Genomic DNA, 21,066 nt, shown 5'->3' on the forward strand with positions numbered 1-21,066 from the left:
TAAAGAAAATGATAATTTATTAGAACATTCGCACATCGACTATTTTTTTTTCCTCTAATCTAGAAAACAAAATGTTAAATGGACTAAAAAAATTCAAAATAATTTTCAAACATAAATAAGTGTTGAACATTATTATTATTCAATTATGGTGTAGATAAATATTTGCCAGCATTGTAACTAATTTTACAATTTTGCCAGCACTTATTCCATTGCAAACAGTAGCAAAGTTTTGGCTGGCAAACAGCCTGTGAAGTTGATCTATACTACACTGATGTCAGATGGGGTTGCTGAGGTGCATGGAAACCACTAGCCCTCCTCCTACAGTCCAGATCTTTCCTTCATGATAGCTGGATAATGGGATTTTGCTCTTACTTTATCAATTACCATTCTGTAAATTCTCCCCCTATCCCTACAAGTGTGGACCATAGAGAGTGACAATATTGGCCTATGTGGCTGGAAAGAGAGTGACGGCACCTGCCCATGCCAGCTGGAATAAAAAGGCTGTGGCCTGCACAGTTTGGATGAAGGCATTACCACAGCATTGTCTTGCACCTCCACACTGGACGAGGCAGCAGTTGAGATCTTAGGAGTAGGAAAGGAAATGTGAGGAGAGAAGGGGAGGAGGAGCTGAATAAAGGGGAAGGAAGTTCTGGGATGGAGGGAGAAAAGAGTCTGGAAAAGGAAGAAAGCTGAGGGATTTGAGAATGGGGGAGGGGGAAGTAGAGAGAACTGGGGGGGGGGGGGGGGGTTAGCCTGGGGCAGAGAAATCTTAGCAAAGCAAGGATGCAGCCAGGGTCAGGGAGAAAGACCTATGGGATAAAGCCTAGGGACTTGTTGAGCCTTATGATGTACTTCTATAGTACTCCTTGGGGGATTCATATCTTTTTTCTGTATTGCATTTTGCATTTACTACTTAAACACAGTGATCATATATTGTGTTATTTTGACATGTAGAATTTTAAAATATTGTGTGCAGAATTGTAAATATTTTTGCACAGAAAGCTGTTCTGTTATTGCTAGCACTAGTCTTCGTAACCAAGGCCTTCTTGGCTAGTAACATCACTATGATTACCTACATCTCATGCTGTCAAACACATTTGGAAACACACTCCACAGAGGAAAGATACACAAAGGGTTATTTTCCCAATTCTCTGCTAGTATATTTGCCCACACAGTGGTCCAGGCACTTGTTAGATAACAGAGCGTTGGGTTGTCTAAAGTGGGCAGTAAGGTCAAGCTGGGAACTTCCTCACCAAGTACAAAGTCACAGAAGGAGAAATTATTATTAGCTGATAATTTCCTTTCCTCTGAGGAAGGCAGGCCAATCCCCAGAAGTGGGTAATGCATCTCTATGAGCAGATGGAGATGGAGTAAAAGCTGACGTCATGGATATATAGCTCTGCCCCGACATCACCCCACAAGTATTCTCTGGAAAAGCCAAACTGTGGGCAAACTGACTATACTTGAAAATGATTATCAACAATCAATCACTTATGCTTCCAAAAAATAAGAGAACACTGAGTGTAGATCAAAGAATTAACGTTCACTAAAACTGAGGGACCGAGGTAAAACACTTACCAGTCCTCCAACGAATAGCAGGACCACCACCCTGCAACATCCGCACCTAAAGAGCCAACTACAGGCAAAAATCGGAAGCCAAGGGCGGGTAGGAGATTGGCCTGCCTTCCTTAGAGGAAGGGAAATTATCAGGTAAATAGTCATTTCTCCTTCCTCTGCATTCAGGCAGGCCAATCCCCACAACTGGAAAGTACCAAAACCACTGCCGAATAGGACGGGAGGCTGGCCGTGATCCAGTTAAGACCACACGTGCAAAAGCTGTGCCCTGCAGAGCTTGACGGCCAAGTGAAGGCTTGGGAAGGTATGCAAGACATCATCGTTGCCTGGGAAAACTCGGCCAGAGATGATAATCAAGGCTGGAATGTGCTCTAAGTCACTTAGGGAAAGGAATTTCGGCAACCACACAGGCTGCCATGTTGACATCCTTTTTCCAATGGGCTAAAGTTGCCTGCGTTGACAGTTCCCCTTGTTTACCTCCTCCATGGAGCAGAAACAATTGATCAGACTTCCTGACAAGTTTAGTAGCCTCCAAACATTATCTCAGATGCCGCTCAACATCTAAAGCACACAAGAAACAACAATCACTCATCTCTATTCCTGCCCAACACGGGCAAGAGAAATAGACCAAGTTAAATGAAACTTCAAAACCATTTTCAGCAACAGAAGGTACAATCCGCAACTGTATTACCCCAGAATCACACATGGAAAAAACTGTCCCCAAGGAAAGTAGCTTCAATGAGAGGCTACCTAGTGGTTGAAAGGCAGGACCCGCCAAGAATCCAGAACCAGATTAAGGTTCCACAAGGGCACTGGCAGCCACCAGGGAGGATAAAGATTCTAAACTCCTTCAAGAATCAAGACTCATCTGGAGGGGAAGACCAAGGCTCTCCATTGACTTGCCCCCCCCTAGAAGGAACGAGAACTGTCACTTGAAACTTCCAAAAATTAATGGAATTTCCACTTTGAGAGAAATAGAACCTTGCATCTCACACCAGGGCTTGAACAACTCCAAATGCTACCTAAGCCAGAGACATAAAAAAAAAATAATAATAAATTCCAGCCCAGCGCAAGGTGGAATCACTACAGCAGAAAAACCATGCGTCAATAACCGAAGGACAAAATCGACCTGGACTGTCATGTAAAATGGGTCCTTGTGCAATAGATCTGGGCAGGGTGGCTGCTTGAGAGGACTGCCAATCAGAAGCCTCCGCAGATCGGCATACCATGGCCTCTGGGCCAAACCAGAGTCACCAGAAACACGAGTTTATAGAAACATAGAAACAATGGCAACTCGCTTAGGGTAGTAACTGCCACACCGTGCAGGTTACCCCCATGCTTATTTTCCCAGACGGTAAAAATCAGGGCCCTTGTTGGTTGCTGTCTAAATCTAATTCCCCTTTTCCCCCTGCCATTGAAACACAGAGCAATATTGGAGTTGCCAGTCTGTACTGCGATCTTTCGCACAACCTTGCCTAATAGCAGCCATGACGGGAAGGGATATGGCTCTATGGCCCCCTGTCCCTCTGGGGCGAAAGCATCGATATGCAGGACTTTGGATCCTGCCTGCAACTGAAGGCCTTGGAAACTTGCATTGGTTGACGTCGCCAGCAAAGCCAGAAGGGTGACCCCAGCAACCACCATGAGTGGAAAGGCCTTGGCCAACAACTTCCACTCTTCAGGGAACAAGCTCTGATCACTGAGAAAGACTGTCCTTACAATGACCTTTCCAGCAATGTAGAAGACTGATAGGTCCAGAAGATGTCACTCGCCCATATCATGAGCACATCCATTTGCTCTGACACCTGAGGGCTCTTGTTTCCGGTTGGAGAAAAGAAGTACGCTACCATAGGCATATTGTCAGACATTATCTTGACCATCTGAGCCTCTAGAAGCTCAACGAATCACAAGCATATCAGCCGAACTGTATGTGTTTCCAATCAACTGAAGCTCATTGGTGCCCCAACAAACCATAGTACCATTCCGGTTTCTCCAAGGAAACTGCCTACATAAGAAGATCTGCTTGCAACTATCAGTGCAAGTGAATGCTCACCTCCAAGAGAAACTTCACCATGTAGTCCTGAGACTATGGACCCCACCGGGAAGTTGCGCTGAAAAGGCTGCATGTGCGCCCTTCATCCTGGGGAAACCCCCAATATGGCTGCCATCGAACCCAGGACCTGTAAATAAGGTTATACTGTCAGGCGACTAGACCTTCCCAGGGTCTGAATTGGTCTGGAGCAATCAACTTTGAATGTGAATCCCTGGCAGAAACACTCAGCCCTGCTGAGTGTTTCGGTCAAGATACTCCAGTGTCTAAAGGGGCTATAAGGAGTTCCTAGCTAAGTTCACCACTCAGCCTAGCTCTTGGCATGCAAAATGTCATATGACTCTCTTCCAATGCAGATACGGAAAATCAAGACGCCACCCCTGTGGAAGGACGTTACTATCACCGTTATGACCTTAAAGAAGGTCCTGGGCATAGTGGCCAGCCGTAAAGGCAGGGCCTGAAACTGATAAGGACTTCTCAGAAGAGCTGCAGGAACCGGTGATGTTTCCGACAAATAGGAATATGTAGAAATGCTTCCATCAAATCTAGAGATGGGAGAATTCCCCCGATTATACTGCCATTGTTACAGCATGTAGAGTTTCCATATGGAAAGGAGTCACCTACAAATGCAACTTGTGGAACAGCGTCCCATATTTTCTTGCAACTCAAAAACAAGAATTACAGCCATCAAGTCCAATAGTCTGCACTGCCACCCTCTTCTGTAAGGAGTTGCAAGGCGAGACCACAAGGCATCTGGAGGAATGTGAAGAAAACTAACGCATAGTCTTCTCAACACTTCCTGGAGCCCATCTTCTTCTGAGGCTTCTTGGATCGAAAAGAAAAGGATGAGAATTCCGAGTAGTTACTCCCCTATAAGAACAACAACGCCTGCAGCCTCTAGCATGGCCTCTTACCAAAAAGGATGCCATGCCGACTTCTTATCCTCTGGCAAATGAGGGACCTGTTCTCCAACTTACTTCCAAATAAAAAAGGAACCCTTAAAGGACAACCTCGTGAGATTGGACTTTGAAATTGTGTCTACTAACCAATTTCACAACCACAGCTGACAACTAGCTGCTCTCAAGCCACAGCCCGCATCAACTAAGGAAGCGGCTCCGGTTGTAACAATGCTCCACTATTTGACCCCACTCTCTCAAATTCCTTAGAGAGGCATAGACTCGCCTGAGCCATCAGGGAGCAACAAGAGGCAATTTGCAAATTCATTCTCATGGCCACAAGATCTGCTTAAGGATAGCTTTAATTCTCCTATCCTGAGCATCTTTTAGAGCTGCCCCTCCTTCTACTGGAACAGTGGTCTGCTTAGACACAGAACACACCAGCACGTCCACTTTCAGAAAACATAACTGTTCACCTCACCACCAGTTCCAAGGGGTACAGGCCACCAAAGAGTGTCCCCCCTTTAAGGTTTGCTTCTGGAGCATCCCATACAAGGGCAATCAGCTCTTGGATTGCACCCAGGAGAGGAAAGAAACAAGATACTTGTATAGGATGACCAAAAAGAAAGCAGTCTTTTGCGCACCCAGAGAGTCACCTCCAGTCACATCAAGCGGCTTCAGAGTCTGAAATAGGCTCGGTAATTCATCAGAATAAAGGAAACAGAGTAGAGTTCTATGTAATTCTAAATCCGGAGGGATTTCCACCTCATTCAGAGGGGAGAACCACAAACCTATTCCAGAATCAACTGTATCCACATCCTCCTGTATATCATTAGGGACTCTTTATTGCAGCAAGTGCTGCAGTACAAAACTAATGGGTATGTGACCCCATTTTGAAAGTATCACTGTCTCTACTGGGCGCCCTTGCAGAAATTACTGTACTCCCTGGAAAATTCCACTCAGGAAAAGGAAGATGGGCCTCAATCTGGTGCCCTCAGATTGAACATATCTGGAAGATGTTTCTGTCCTAGGATCAACTGAAGAAGGGGTCTTCCATAATGAGTCACCCTCAGCTCCAGTGCCTCCTGACCGATGGAATGCCTCAGCAACTAGGCAGCACTGACATAAACTTGCAAAAAAACTTGACTCTATTACCCTTATATGGCAAGCAGCACAGATCACAAGGCACATAGCCTTATTTGTCACTGGCACCATAGCGCCTCACTTCCCTTGTACGCCCAAATAAAAGCTGCATTCAAGCATAGTCACAGCACGTTTGTGCTCAAGAAGGCGCCCAAAATGCGCTCAAGTAGGTGCTCAGCACATGCTCCATACACTCTGAATTAGATGCCCTGTAAGCACTCAGGTAGGCATTCAACGCATGCCCTGGTAGGCGTTAAGTGCATGCGCAAGTTGGTGCTCAGTACATGTTCAGGTAGGAGCTTAGTATGCACTCAGTATGTGTTCAGGAAGGTGCTCAGAGTGCGCTTAGGTAGGTACTCAGTGCACGCTCAAACCAGTGCTCAGTCTCAAATAGGTACACCACAAATATAGGAAGCAAATACACGCTGTGAACTTCTGCGCACCAGTAGCCACGCATGTGCATGTCAACATCACACCACTGGGCAGCAAACATGCACACAAACAAGCTTGCGAAAACACTGCCACGGCCACATAGCTCAAAAAATCAAGCCTGGTAGCAGAGCCTAGCCAGAGGCTGCTCAACCTGCCGCACCGCCATCACACTTCACTAAGCTCCCCAGAGAAGTGAGAGAGGAAGGAAAGGATGCCGACCACTCACGCCGAGACAGGAAGACCCAGTAAGAAACGAATAGAATAGAGGAAGTGACGTCACACGCTCGGATGGCTGGTTGATCCACGAGCTCCGAGCCAAAGAATCGTAAATCCCCTCTATCAGTTGTAATCTGCCAAGAAACTTATCTGCTACCGAAGCGATTTCACTGCTGGGCTTGAGTGATGTCAGTGCGGAAGAAAATTGCTGAGCTGCAGAAGTTTTCTTTTGAAGCAGGGCTGGAAAAACACAACTCGAGCCTGTGTGAGGAGGAGTCTGGCAGTTCAAAGACCGTGCGCCGGTGAGTGAGCAGAGTGGTGCTTCACCCCCGCCCCCAGCTATCCACCCTGCTATCACTCGGGAGGATTTTTGTAGCTGGTTTCGGGAGATAAAAGACAGCATGGGTTCTCTGAAGGAAGAATGGAGGGCAATTGCAGGGGATTTGAGGCGTGAATGTGCAGTGCTAGGAGACCATGTGGACTCTCTGGAAACCCAAGTCAGTGAGCAGGAGACAGCAACTGCAGCAACTCAGCGTGGCCTCATTCAAGTCAAACAAGAAATAGCAGATCAGCAAGCCTGGTTAGAAGACCTGGAAAATCGCTCCAGGCGAGTGAATATGAGGATCAGGGGAGTCCCTGAAGGGGACACTTATCTGGATTGTGCTAAGGTTGTGCAAGAAATATGCGGTCTCATACTCGCTGACTCCAATATTACAGAATCAGCATAGACTCCCAGTATTAAACTTGAGAGAGCTCACAGGGCTTTGGCCAGTCCCAGAGGAAATGCTTCAAGAGACATAAGAGTTTGCTTTCATGAATAAGCTTTAAAAGAACAGATTATGCATAAAGCAAGACAAATTAAGATCTACAATGGCATGGAGAAAAAATTGAGATTTTCCAGGACCTCTCTGCTATCACGATTCGGAAAAGAAGGGAGTTTCGGGATATCCTGAAAATTTTGAGAGTAAATAATCATTACTATAAATGGCTTTTCCCATTTGGACTGCAGTTTACAATTCAGGGTGTAACATACAAGGTGAAATAGGTGCAGGAAGCTGAAGAACTTCTGCGTGCGGTGGGCCTTATGAAACCTGGGGATGAAGCAGCGAGTCTTCTCTTTACACACCCAGCCGGAAAAAAATCCCAACACTGGCAACGTGGGGCAAGCGTCTTCGCAGACAATCCATCGCCAGCAGGGGATTCTAACACCTGAAGTGTTGTGAGACTTTTGTTGCTGCATTTTGTATGCAAGTTTCTTCTCTATCTTTTCTCTCAACACTAATTTTAACACTGCAGGGCTAACATACCAGTCGCAGTAGTCGTTATAGTTGGTGGTTTACTAAGTTTAATCTTTATGAAGCCTGTTTTAAGGGATTTCAATATATGTATTATTTGTTAGTGGCCCCTAGCTTCAGCGGTCTGAGGATACTTCAGATATCTGAGTGTCATGTGTGATGTCAGTCCACAGCTTCAGCAATGGAGCACTTGGGGGAGGGAGGGGGAGGGGGGCTAGCTGGGTAAATGCTGGGTTGGTACTTAGAGTTGAGTTGTTGGGGATACCTAATGTGTCATGGGGTACCAGCTGTTTCGGTGTGAGGTAACGTCATAGCAGCTGTACCGGATATATATCTCGAACTTGGACTGCATATCAGGTGGCCGTCTCTGTCTGGGTGGACAAGTCGATAGTCTGAGTTTTCACAGTCTCATGGGTGACCTCAAAATTTGCTCCTGGAATGTTAAGGGACTGAATTCAGATTCTAAGAGAAAATGTTTAATTCAGGATGCCCTCAGGGACAAAGTTGAAATTCTGTTATTTCAGGAAACCCACTTGAAGGGGAGATATGAAAAATTGATGTCACATCATTTCCCTATGCAATATTATGCTGCTGCTACCAAAGATAATAAATATGGGGGGGTGGGCATTCTCTTCTCTAAGGCCCTTACTGTGAATTTAATCTCCGTCCTTCGGGATACAGCAGGGAGATATCTCATCTTGAAGTTTCTTATAGATAAATCTCTATATACATTGGTGAATATCTATGTTCCCAATTCTGGACAAGGGCAGTTTCTGCGGAAGTTATCAGGTACTATGAAAAATTGGGTTGAAGGGACTCTCATCATAGGGGGGACTTTAATATGACCAGATATCCTTTCTTAGACTCCAACGGAGGTAGTGGGGGCTGTTCCGGCTCTCATAGAAAGGAGCCTGAAATTTTTTATGAGGGAGTGGAATCTCATTGATGCATGGTGATTACTTAATCCCACTGAACGAAATTACACCTTTTTTTCTAAAGCACATCAATCCTATTCCCAAATTGATTTCTTTTTAGTAGAAAAGTCTCTGGTTAATAAAGTCCGAGCAGCTGAAATAGCCCCAATCACGTGGTCTGACCATGCAGCCATCTGGATTTTGTTTAGAGGATTGGGTATGCAGACGGGGGAAAAATTCTGGAGATTGAATGAAAGTATACTAAATGATCAGGATTATTGCACACTTCTGGAAATGAGATGTCCCAATATCTGTTGGAAAATAAAAATGGAGAGGTGACAGCGTCCATGGTATGGGAGTGCTTTAAGGCGGTGGCCAGAGGGAAGTTGATTGCGAGGGCCTCCTACCTATGTAAGGAAGAGAAATCAAAGAGGGTGGCTTTGCTCAAACAGATTGGAAAAGTCGAACTTAGACATAAACGGGATCAGAATCCTAGTCTGAGCTCCCATTTGGAACAACTACGCAGGGACTTGCATGATTTATCTTTGAAAGAAATTGCATTTCAATTGGATAAGGCTAAGCAGGAGTTCTTTGAGAGGGGTAATAAAGCGGGTCGTTTATTAGCTCGGAAACTTAAGGCGCGAGCGATTCATAATCAAATTTTAAAAATTCATAACTTTCAAGGTGAGATGATCACAGACAATGAGGGGATCAGACACCAATTCACACAGTTTTACCAACAGTTATATACTAGGACGACAGATATATCCCGGGCAGCGATTCATGAGTACCTGAGAGATATTCCTCTCCCACACCTGGAGGACTCCCATATGGTAGCTATTAATGATGGGACTACTGAGAAGGAGGTGGATCAGGCTATAAAAGATTTAGATTTGAGAGTAGCTGACAAAGCTGACAAAGCGGGAGAAGATGCCGATGACGTCCAAATCCTTATCCCTATCACCGAAACACTACAAAAGACCTTACTTTTTTGGAACTCCTGCCTCCTCTCTATCAACAAACTACTGTCAAATCTCAACCTGATTCTCAACACCGACAAGACAGAACTCCTCCTGATCAATCAAGATGGCACCCTTCCATTGAACAGCTCTCACCTCACACCGCTCTCAGTCTTCTCCACACAAGTCAGAAACCTTGGGGTGGTCATGGATAACCAACTAAGTCTCTCTGGATTCATCAACACTACGATCAAAGAGTGCTACTACAAACTTCTTCTAAAAAGGCTGCGTCCCCTCCTCCATTTCCGTGATTTCAGAGAAGTTACAATCCATCATGTTTTAGAAAACAGACTACTGTAACTCACTTCTACACGGTCTCCCAGCCTACTCCCTAAAACCCCTCCAACTGTTACAGAACGCAACAGCAAGATGTCTCACCAAATCCAGCAAAAGAGACCATATAACACCAATTCTAAAAAAGCTCCACTGGCTCCCAGTCAAATTTCGAATCCTCTTCAAACTTCTATCAATCACCCACAAAGTCATTTTCAACAACTCCCCACTGGACCTCAGAACCCCTCTCCAACTTCACACATCTTCACAACCAATAAGATTAGCACAAAGAGGAACTCTACACGCGCCTCCCATGAAAACATCATTAAGTAAAAGAGCTCTATCTACAGCAGGCCCCAAACAGTGGAATTTTCTACCTCCAGAACTAAGGTTGATACACTGCCACAGCACATTCAAAAAAAGACTCAAGACATGGCTATTCGGTCAAGCATTCCCATAACTTACTAAGTACTCTTCAACTCCCACAGACTGTACACACCAATAGCTAATCTCCCTCTCCATGGGCTTGTTTCGCATTAATAGTTTGAAATGTTCTTTTTCCCAGTTCATGTTATCCTAGTTCTTTCCCTGTTCTCTGTAAGACACTTGTTGTCATTGTTTAATATTTATATCTGTTACAATGTAAACCGGAGTGATAAGTAACTCTGTTACCTGAACTTCGGTATAGAAAAGTTATAAATAAAAGATCTGAAACTGGGAAAGGCTCCTGGAATTGATGGCTTTTTGGCCGGCTTTTATAAAAAAATTTAGAACAGTAATTACACAATCTTTAACTGAGGCATTTAACAGCCTTTTGACCGATAGTTGCTTCACACCGCATACTAATAAGACTGGCATAACCATCTTAGCCAAACCGGGCAGGGATACTTCACAATGTGGATCTTACCTCCCTATATCGCTTATCAATTTGGATATGAAACTGTTGGCGAAAATCCTAGCCATACGGTTAGGTCGGGTGGCTTCACTGTTGATCCATCCAGACCAAACTGGCTTTGTACCGGGGAGTTTAGCTGCTGACAATGTAAGGAGGGTGGTGGATATCATTGCACACGCTCAATCCTCTCTACTCCCTATGATTTTATTTACAGTGGACGCAGAAAAAGCATTTGATCTTGTCCATTGGGATTACCTGTTTGTGGTGCTAGAATGTATGGGGCTGGGAGGGAGGGAGGCAGAGATTCAACAACTATATGACCATCCTAGCGCTTGTATCAAAGTAAATGGGGGATATTCAAAGTCCTTTGGTATTGAGCATGGGACATGGCAGGGCTGCTCCTTATCCCCGCTTCTTTTTGCCTTATATCTGGAACTTTTAGCCATCAAGATTAGGGGGAACCCTGAGATTGAAGGGGTCAAGGTTGGGGACCAAGAATATACCCTTACACTGTTTGCTGATGACATTTTATTTACCATCGTGCACCCTGTTACTTTCCTTCAACCCCTGGTTGACGAGTTTAAGAGTTTTAGCGCTGTATCAGGTTATAAAATGAATATGGATAAATTTGAAATGCTGAATATTAGCCTGGATGACAATTACGGCAGATAAAATTGGCTTTCCCTTTCAAATTGGTTCCAAATGCTCTAAAATATCTTGGGGTGAAAATTAGTACAAAGTCGCAGGATCTCTATAAGATTAACTATGAGGCCTTATGGGGGAAGATTCTAGCTGATCTCCAAAACTGGGAATGTACAGATATCTCATGGTTGGGTAGAATATCTACTATCAAAATGAATGTGTTTCCCAGATTGGGCTATTTATTTCAGACTCTTCCAGTCCAAATTCCAGTCAAAGCACTACAAATCTGGCAGAGGAAATTGTTTCAATATATAAAGAAAAGACGACCACCTCGCATTAAACGTTCAATTATGTACCTCCCCAATGTACCTGTCTCCAATGGTACTATGTTGCCTCCCAATTTTGCCCTCTCACTGACTGGCATTCTCATAATACTAATAAAAGATGGGTACAATTGGAGAAGGACTTTTTATCTGGGCTAGACCCAGCTTCCCAGGTGTGGCTCCTTTGTTCTGTTAGATCGGGATGTCTAGAACTAGAGCAATCTGATGGGAGGATCATAATTGTTTCCAACTAGGGCATTTTTGGCATAGGGGCAAGGTGTGTAAATTTTCAGACCTGCAGTAGAAAAACAATTTACTTCCTTCTGATTATTTCTTTTATCGTCAGGTACAATCTTATATTTCCCAAATACGAATTAAGGAAGACTTGGGCAAGGGTAGATCTTTATTTGAGGCATTCTGCGAGCATTCTGATAAGATTAAAAGGCATATTTCTCATACTTATACCCTCCTAAATGGTCCTATACAGATCGCACCAGTACATATCCGGGCTTGGGAGGTTGATCTTGTGGCAAATCTGACTGGTGCACAACTGTCACAATGCGTCTTTTCCATTAGACGTAGCTCCATATCAGCATCCTTGATAGAACATGGATATAAAATGCTCTACAGGTGGTATTTTACCCCGGTTAAGCTGCATAGGATGTATAGCGGTATCATTGCAATACTGGCGAGCATGTGGTAACTTGGGAACTTACATCCATATGTTGTGGGAATGCCCTAGATTGGCTTCTTACTGGTCAGCAGTCATACAGCTGATTTCAGAGGTGGCAGATGTACATGTGGGTAGAGACCCCGCCTTTTTCCTGCTTAATATTTCCTTATCGCCAGTAAAGTACCCACACCTTCATATTGTTCGTCAAATAATACTGGCTGCTAGAATGGAAATTGCGATCCTTTGGAAACAGGTAGAGCCACCACACATACAGCAGGTACACCGGAGATTGTCTAAGATTTGCTACTTGAATAAACTCACTGCCATTAGACATCAACATTTTACGGACCACTGGGAACTGTGGGAAGCTTGGCAAACTCAACATCTCACTCACACATCAGCATTATGTTAGGGGAGGGAGGGAAGGGGGGTTGGGGTTGGGGGTCACAGAAATAATGACAAACTTATGTTCTGGTCTTAATGAGGAGCAAGCTTTCTTGTACATTGTAATGTTTTACTTTTATGTACGGTTGTTTACAATGTTGTATATTGTGTTGTATAATGAGATATCATTTTGTCCTAGATTGTGAACATATTTCTAACTGTACACTGTTCTTTAAAATTATAAATAAAAAAAAAAAAAGAAAGGAATAGAATAAAACCTCCCTATTCTCTGCCTTCATTTATTTTTACTTTTTTTTTTTTTTAACCTGAGCTCACCCAGTCCTGGCTGTGAGTATGACCAGGTCTCCAGCTATGGAGGGATTCACCACTGAGCCTCCCTCGTCCGTTAAGCGCTTTGCCTATTTTTTATTTTTTTTTAAGTCCATGCCTGAAAAAGGCTACCGAACTAAAGGCGCTCAACTGAGGGAGGGACCCATTGGTGTCACCTCAGGAATATAAGCGATGTGATATACTTTTTTTTTTTTTAAACATCTGCTCGAGACGGAGAATACTGGCTGGCTGATGTCTGTGCATATATCTGTGACGTCAGATTTTACTCTGTCTCCATCTGCTGGTAGATGTGCATAACTCACTTCTGGAGATTGGCCTACCTGAGTGCAGAGGAAATGTCTACTGTAAATTCCATTCTTCAGGACAAATTCAAGGCAATTACTATTTATTATTTTTAAAGTGCTATTAGACATAACACAGCACTGTCTTCTGCTCAATCACTCTGCATACATTGCTGAGATACTCTTCCAATTCCAATTGTCAGAGTATTCTAATAACAAACTCTAACTCTGGTTTCCCCGTTTGTTCATATTCAGCAATAACACAAAACAGTTTTTCCTGAATTTTTCACAACTCTTCCTACTAGGTGCAACTTGAAAATTATGCAAACATAACATATTGCTCACACCTTAAACTGATTCATCCGTAGTAATCTTTCCTCCTATGTCCAAATTCCTTCAGCAGATTCTTTATTTAGGATGGCCCCCAACCTAACTCACTTGTGTATACGGCATATATGTAGCTTCATCATGTCCTCCGGTATTATCACTAATCCTTGATCCATGAAGGACAGAGTACCCAGATAACAAATATCTCCAGAGCCAAACACAGGAAGAGACTGGTTCTTACCTGCTAATTTTCGTTCCTGAAGTACCACGGATCAGTCCAGACGAGTGGGTTTAGGTACCCCTAACAGTAGATGGAGGCAGAGAACAAAACTTTGAGGCACAGCTACATAACAGAGATGCCACCTGCAGTCCCTCAGTATTGACCTGTACCCAAGCCAAGGTGTCTACTGCAACAAACCCCAATAAAGTTTGGATGAACAGAGACATAAAATTGGAGCCCCCTGCAAACTAGGCCCCCTTGATTTAACATAACACCTATACCAAACTATGTACACTTCTTCTTACTCTGAGTCAATCATAAGCCAACTCAGCCACATCCAGAAGCGAGGAAGTCTTTCAACAGATGGGGACGGGTCTCTGGACTGATCCATGGTACTTCAGGAAAGAAAATTAGCAGGCAAGAACCAATTGTCCTTTCCTGTTTGTACCCCGGATCAGTCCAGACGAGTGGGATGTACCCACACCCCTCTATCCTAGGCAGGAACTCAAAAGACCCTCACGCAACACACTTTCCCCAAATGTCATTTCTTCTGGGGCTCGCACATCCAAGCAGTAATGTTTGTTAAAAGTGTCAAGAGAAGACCACTAGCCGCACAGCAGATCTCCTGCGGAAAGAGCAGCTGACACTCTGCCCATGAGGTTGCCTGTGCCCCAGTGGAATGTGCTCTCAACCCCTCCGGCACTAACCTGCTGTTACAGATGTAGGCGGATGCCATCATCTCTTTTAACCATCAAGCAATAGTACCCTTGGCCGCCTTATTTCCTTTCTTTGCTCCACTGAACAGGACAAACAGATGATCTGATCTCCGAAAGGTATTTGTCACCTTGAGATATCGTAAAAGAACTCACACATCCAGTAAGTGAAGCTCCCTAGCCATTGGAGTATCGGCTGTCAATTCGGAAAGGCCGGAAGCTCAACAACCTTATTAAGGTGAAAGGAGGATACCATCTTCGGCAAAAAACAAGGAATTATACGTAAAGAAACACCATCCTCCGAAAAACGAAGGAAAGGACCCCTGCATGACAATGCTTGCAGCTCTGATATTCGTCTAGCTAAACAGATGGCCACCAGGAAAACCATCTTCAAGGTTAAATCCTTCAATGATGCCCTCCGCATTGGCTCAAAGAGAGGGCCACACAGTATGCAAAGAACCAAATTCAGATTTCAAGCCAGACAGATCTTCCGCAACAGAGGGCACAGATGTTTTGCTCCTTTTAGAAAATGAACCACATCCAGATGAGATGCCAACGGCCTACCCTGAATCTTGCCACAAAGGGAACCCAAGGCTGCTACCTGAACCTGAAGGGAATTATAGGCCAAGCCCTTCACTAAACCACTCTGTAAAAAGGCCAGGACCTGAGGAATAGCCATCTTTAAAGTTGCACCCTGTTCTGCAAACACCAAGATTCAAAAACTCTCCACACTCTGACATAAGCCATCGAAGTTAAAAGATCTCCTTGCCTGAAGCAAGTAGCAATCACCGGCTCCGAATAGCCCTTCACACGGAGTCGCCACCTCTCAAAAGCCAAGCCGCTAGACAGAAGCGATCCTCCCGGTCTGAAAATACGGGTCCCTGCCGCAGCAACCCTGAGAGGTGAGACAAGGGAACAGGATCGTCTACCGCCAGACGCAGACCCTGTGCCGCAGCACCCGACCTATGAGAGGCCATGAGGGAAACACGTACAGCAGCAGGCGTGCCAGCCAAGGTTGAATGAGAGCATCGATGCCCTCTGACCCGACCTCCCTTCTCTGACTGAAAAACCGATCCATTTTGGCATTCACTGGAGTCGCCATGAAGTCTACCACTGGTCTGCCCCACCGTGCCTGCTGCAAGGAGAAGGACTCTGCCGACAACTCCCACTGCCCCATATCCAGACACTGTCTGAGGAAGTCTGCCTGTAAATTGTCCATTCCGGGCACACGAGAAGCAGCTATCCGCACCAGATGTTTCTCTGCCCATCTGAATAATTCTTGCACCTCCAGCGCCACCAGATGACTTTTTGTGCCACCCTGCTGACTGATGTACACCTCTGTCGTCACATTATCTGAGAACATTCGCATTAACTTGTCCCGGATGAGCAGAAGAATCACTAACAAGGCCTTGCACACTGCCCTGGTTTCCAGTCGATTGATAGACCAAGTCACCTCTTCCGGTGACCACTGACCTTGGGCTGATTTTCCCTGACAAATCGCCCCCCAACCCGAGAGGTTGGCATCTGTGGTCATTAACACCCAGTCAGGCACTTCCATATCCATCCCTTTCTCCAGATTGCGCTGAGACAGCCACCACGAAAGACTGGACCTGATATCTTCCAGCAACGGTAAAGGATGCTGAAATTCTTCAGACAACAGATTCCAATGGGATTACAGAGCCCCCTGCAGAGGATGTATGTGAGCAAAGGCCCATAGCACTAAATCCAGCATAGATGCCATAGAACCCAGCACCTGCAGGCAATTCCAGACCCTGGGATCTGACAGATCCAGTAGCCGAAGAACCTGACTCTGCAACTTGAGGACTCTCTCCGTAGTCAGAAACACCTTCCCTAGCCAGGTATGAAAGCAATCTTCCAGATATTCCAAAGATTGGGTTGGCTCCAGATAAGTCTTTGCCAGGTTCGTCACCCAGCCCAACGACTCCAGAAGCCGCAGTACCTGATGGACCAAGTGAGCACACTCCACCTCAGACTTTGTACGTATCAGTCAATCGTCCAGGTACGGTGCACCAGTATTCCTTCGTTCCTGAGAGCCACTGCCACTACCAACATCACATTTGTGAAAGTGCGTGATGCCGTCGCCAACCCAAAGGGAAGAGCTCAAAACTGGAAGTATTCCCCCAGTACCATGACCCTCAGAAACGTCTGGTGGTCGGTCCGAATGGGGACATGCAGGTAGGATTCTGACAAATCCAATGACACCAGAAACTCCCCTTTGCATACCGCCGCCAATACCATGCGCAACGTCTCCATCTGAAAACGCGGCACCTGGAGGGCAGCACTGACCTTCTGCAGATCGAGAATGGGCCAAAAAGCCCCTTCCTTTTTGGCCAACATGAAGTACACAGAGTGTCGGCCCTATCCTCTCTCCAGAGGAGGCACTGTAACAATAGCACGTAGGAGCCGGAATCTTGTCCATATCCTGCATAGGATCCCCTACAGCATTAATAGGATCCTGATCTGGATCCTGTAATGGATCCAGCAACATACCAGCAGGGTTCCTGCCCAGATCCACCAGTCCTCCCTGCCCCTGATCTGAATCATCCATCTCATCAGACGTGTCTTCCTCCACCACTGACCTCTTCATACCTAAAAGCCTCAGGAACCCTCCCAGACTCTGCCTGCCTAGGCTTTTTTGCCACCCAGGTCTTCCTACACAAAAACCTCTAGGTCCCAGCTCCATTCCTGGCTAAATAGAACTTATACATCAAAAGGACAAAATCCAGAGAAAATATTTCTGGAGCCGACGAAGAAGGGTCCAGATCCACATTCCCCTGCACCTGTTCCCCCATCTACTACCAGCAAGATCTTGTTCCACAGGAAAAAGAATGGGAGGGGAGTCCCAAGGCCCTAAAGCAGCAGCCTGGCTCCCAGCACATGTGCACAAAATGGCCGCCAGTTCCTAAGACTCCCCCTGGGGCCTCCAAACATGCCCTGCCGAACACGGGCTCCTGCCATCCCTCGGGGCACCCGTGGAGGTCCCCGCTTCTCCAGAGACGCATTCCCCCTCAAAACGCAGTCAAACCAAGGCGAGAGTGCCTTAAGCTGCAGCCGCGGCAAACATTCCCGCGCAGCATGGGAGACGCCATGCCGGAGAGAAAACAGGCCTAAAAATAAACCCTGCAGGCGGTGCTGTCCGGTGCTTAACAAGCACCTGGCTGCAACACACATAGTGATTTGATCCCGCTCATCTAGAGCTGCTTCCTGGCAGCGAAAGCTGAACTCAGCCAGTGAAGCACAGTTTATGAACTGCTCTTCCCTTTCCATTCCTTTTTTTCCCTTTTTTTTCCTTATAACTTACTTAAAGGGAAACACATACAGAAGGGAAAGAAAAACTTGAAATACTTCCCTGCTTCTGGTGAAGCCTGAGCCCAGCAAGGTGACAGGGACCCAGAGGAGATGAGGGAACCAGAACCACCCTCTATCACTACCACCACCCCCCCTCGAAGACAAGGGCCAAGCTACCCCAGGGATCACCAACCCCCTGCTTGCCCTGGGATGGTCCACGAAGGAATCTAACACCTCGGAGAGCCGCAATCTTCTCTCAAATCCTTTTTCTTTTTGAAAACTCCAGACTACAGGTTTGCACCTCTACCATCTGCTGGAGACAGAGAAATACTGAGGGACTGCAGGTGGCACTCTTGGTTATGTAGCATTGCCTCAAAGTTTTGTTCGCTGCCTCCATCTGCTGGTAGGGATGCATAAACCCACTCGTCTAGACTGATTACGAACAAGAAATGAAAATTAGTATTACAAAACAAAATTAAATCCATTTCAAAGTATTTTAATTGTAAAATATAAATAAAATCAAATTAAACTAAACAGTAAGCTGAATTACTGCTTCCCAGAAAGCAATTCCAAGAAGTGCACTTTTAAATGACAGCTTCTGCTTTACCACAGATTCCCTTAAATTCACATCAGAACATACAAGCAACAGACATTTTTTATTCCAGTATCATAAAAATGCTGACTGCATAGCACACTGCTCCAAGGCAAAATGGACAGGATGCAGCTTTCTTCACAGCTGTCCAGCTCTTCTTAAAACACCAGCTCTTTAGTCCCAAGGTGAAAAATGAAAGGAAAAGTCTAACCTGCTGTCAATTACGGCTCTAATACCGGCATCCCTTTAAGCTGTGTCCAAGGAAGCATGGCATAACATTTCTTTCCAATAAATGCCTGAACATCCCTCTTTAGCTGCTCCAAAGCATCACACTGAAGGAAGCGTTTAGAGCCCACCCTCAAGGTGCAAGATACCAATGAGCAACTGGGGACAGAGGGGAGTCAGCAAAGCCAGTTCACGAGGATGAGAAAAGAAACATTATGAGATCTGAGATTTCATTGATCTCTAACCTATAACACTAGAGATGCGGTCCAGACTTTTGAGGTGGGGCAGAACAGTACAGAACTGTAGCAATTGCTAAAACAATTCTTACCTGCAATGGCATTCTCAGAAGTTCAGGAGTCTGAAACTCCAACATGTTTTGAAATCGCAGTTTGCTGAATAAGCGAAAACAGATTCCAGGTCTGCAGCGCCCAGCTCTACCACAGAAAAGAACAACTTACTTTAGCAGAGAAACACACAAGACATGAAAAAGCATTAAACATGGCAATTTTTTTTCCCCCCATGATGAAACTGGAAAGTGTAGTTTGTGCACAATGATGTGAACCTGTAAACCTTGGTTTTGTTCCTCACTTTACCATTAACTGTGTGACCTTCAGCAAGCTCAAATTTAGAATGAATTCTCTTTTGCGCAATAGTCCTGTAACCAAATGGATTATCTTGTACAGTATATACTAAAGTTGATATGTATATAATAAATATAACCATATAGGACATGTAATGTAAGCCTGTTCTCTTGCATTCCATTTATTATAAATGTTACAAAGTATGGAGTTTGAAATCTACATTACCTGCCTTTTCTTTGAATGGCACTTGCTTTTGAAATCCATACCATTTTTAACATGGTAACATGGTTCAATGCATCAAAGGATTTCTGTAATATTAAGATGATATTCAGCATTACAAAATAAACACGATTCATAACACAAGGCACATGCAAATATATATGAGAACTTTACAGCAAAGAAAGTATGGTCCTATGAAAGGAACGCTACAGTCCCATGCAGAGACCTTGAGACTCCTGCACCTCCAGCAAGTTAAAACCGGAGCCATGGCATAAGTGGCACTCTTACCCTTTGGGTACAGGTAAAGGAATGAAGTGTCTGACTATTCAACTATCAAAAACCTCAATAACCTTCCAAAGCAAGCAGCTTAGTGTTTCCTGAATCCGTTGCCCTTTCTAACACTTCTGTGGACCACTGGCAAGGCCCAGTTCCAGCTTGTGGGTTTGTATAAGGGATTTGGGATTTGTATAAGTTGGGAGGGATTTGTATAAGTTGTTTTCCTATTTATTTATTTATTTATTTATTTATTTAAATAATTTTTTTTTATTGACACTTTCCAAACAAACAATACAACAGGAATGTTTCTAATACATCATGTAAATATGCACAAAGTACAATAAACCGTCTACATTATACCATAGTGTCCTTGGCTTTTCTGTTTTCCTCCCCCCTCCCTTCCCTCCCGCTCCCTATGTGGTATCCATAATATCCCACTGACAGCTATCCATCCAAACCTTTCACCTTGGGGACCGCACCAGGTTTCTCAGTGGGGTCGTTTCCCCCATGTTCCCTCACATGATGCCCTTCCGGAATAGCAGGCGAATGACCCAGTTCCCAATCTTCATTTCTCTCCCTTATCACTATGTGTACTCAGTCCCCTTTAGTAAGTCCTATACCATCACAAAAACGGTTCCCAGATCAAGACATGCATATCCATCTTATCTTGGTGTTGAGCTCTAATATAATACCAATAATGCAGTTGCCAAAGTCTCTGCGTAACAGTAGTAAGGGTAGGCAGTTTCTCTGATTTCCAATGCACAGCTAACTCTTGGCGTGCTGTACTGAGAATTTGATGTAATAAAGTCCGCGTGGGTCCTGTCCAGGTATCCGGGTATGCAGATAATAAGTATATCTCTGGGCGTAATACTACCCGGTTATGAAACAGCTGTCCCACCAACCTCTGTATTTGTTTCCAGTACTGTTTAATTTTAGGACAGAGCCACCATATATGCAAAAAAGTCCCTTCTTCTCCACAGTTCCGCCAACACTGTGCCCCCTGAGCGGGATATATTTTATGAAGTTTATATGGTGTAAGATACCATCTGGACAGAATTTTGTAGTTAGTTTCCGTTATTTTAGTTGAAATAGATCTTTGTGACAGATTTTCGTAGCATTGCTTCCACTGAGTAGCTGTCCATTGTAAATTGTTTTCCTATTTTAAAACAGAGCTGACCAAATATTTAAAGGGCAGTCACAAGGAGTTTTGAAGTAAAAGGCTACCAAAAAGTGCCTTATGGT

At 44.8% G+C, this 21,066-nt stretch overlaps 1 protein-coding gene across 1 annotated transcript in view; it reads right to left on the minus strand.

The window, feature by feature from the left end:
• The window catches only part of YTHDC2 (YTH domain containing 2), a 237,604-nt gene that overhangs the window by 86,209 nt on the left and 130,329 nt on the right, over nucleotides 1-21,066 (minus strand). Inside the window, 2 exon segments of the mRNA XM_029571517.1 lie at nucleotides 19,077-19,182; nucleotides 19,555-19,637. Of these exon segments, the coding sequence (XP_029427377.1) occupies nucleotides 19,077-19,182; nucleotides 19,555-19,637 (189 nt within the window).

Source organism: Rhinatrema bivittatum, chromosome 1 (assembly GCF_901001135.1).
Source record: "Rhinatrema bivittatum chromosome 1, aRhiBiv1.1, whole genome shotgun sequence".
NCBI lineage: Eukaryota > Metazoa > Chordata > Amphibia > Gymnophiona > Rhinatrematidae > Rhinatrema > Rhinatrema bivittatum.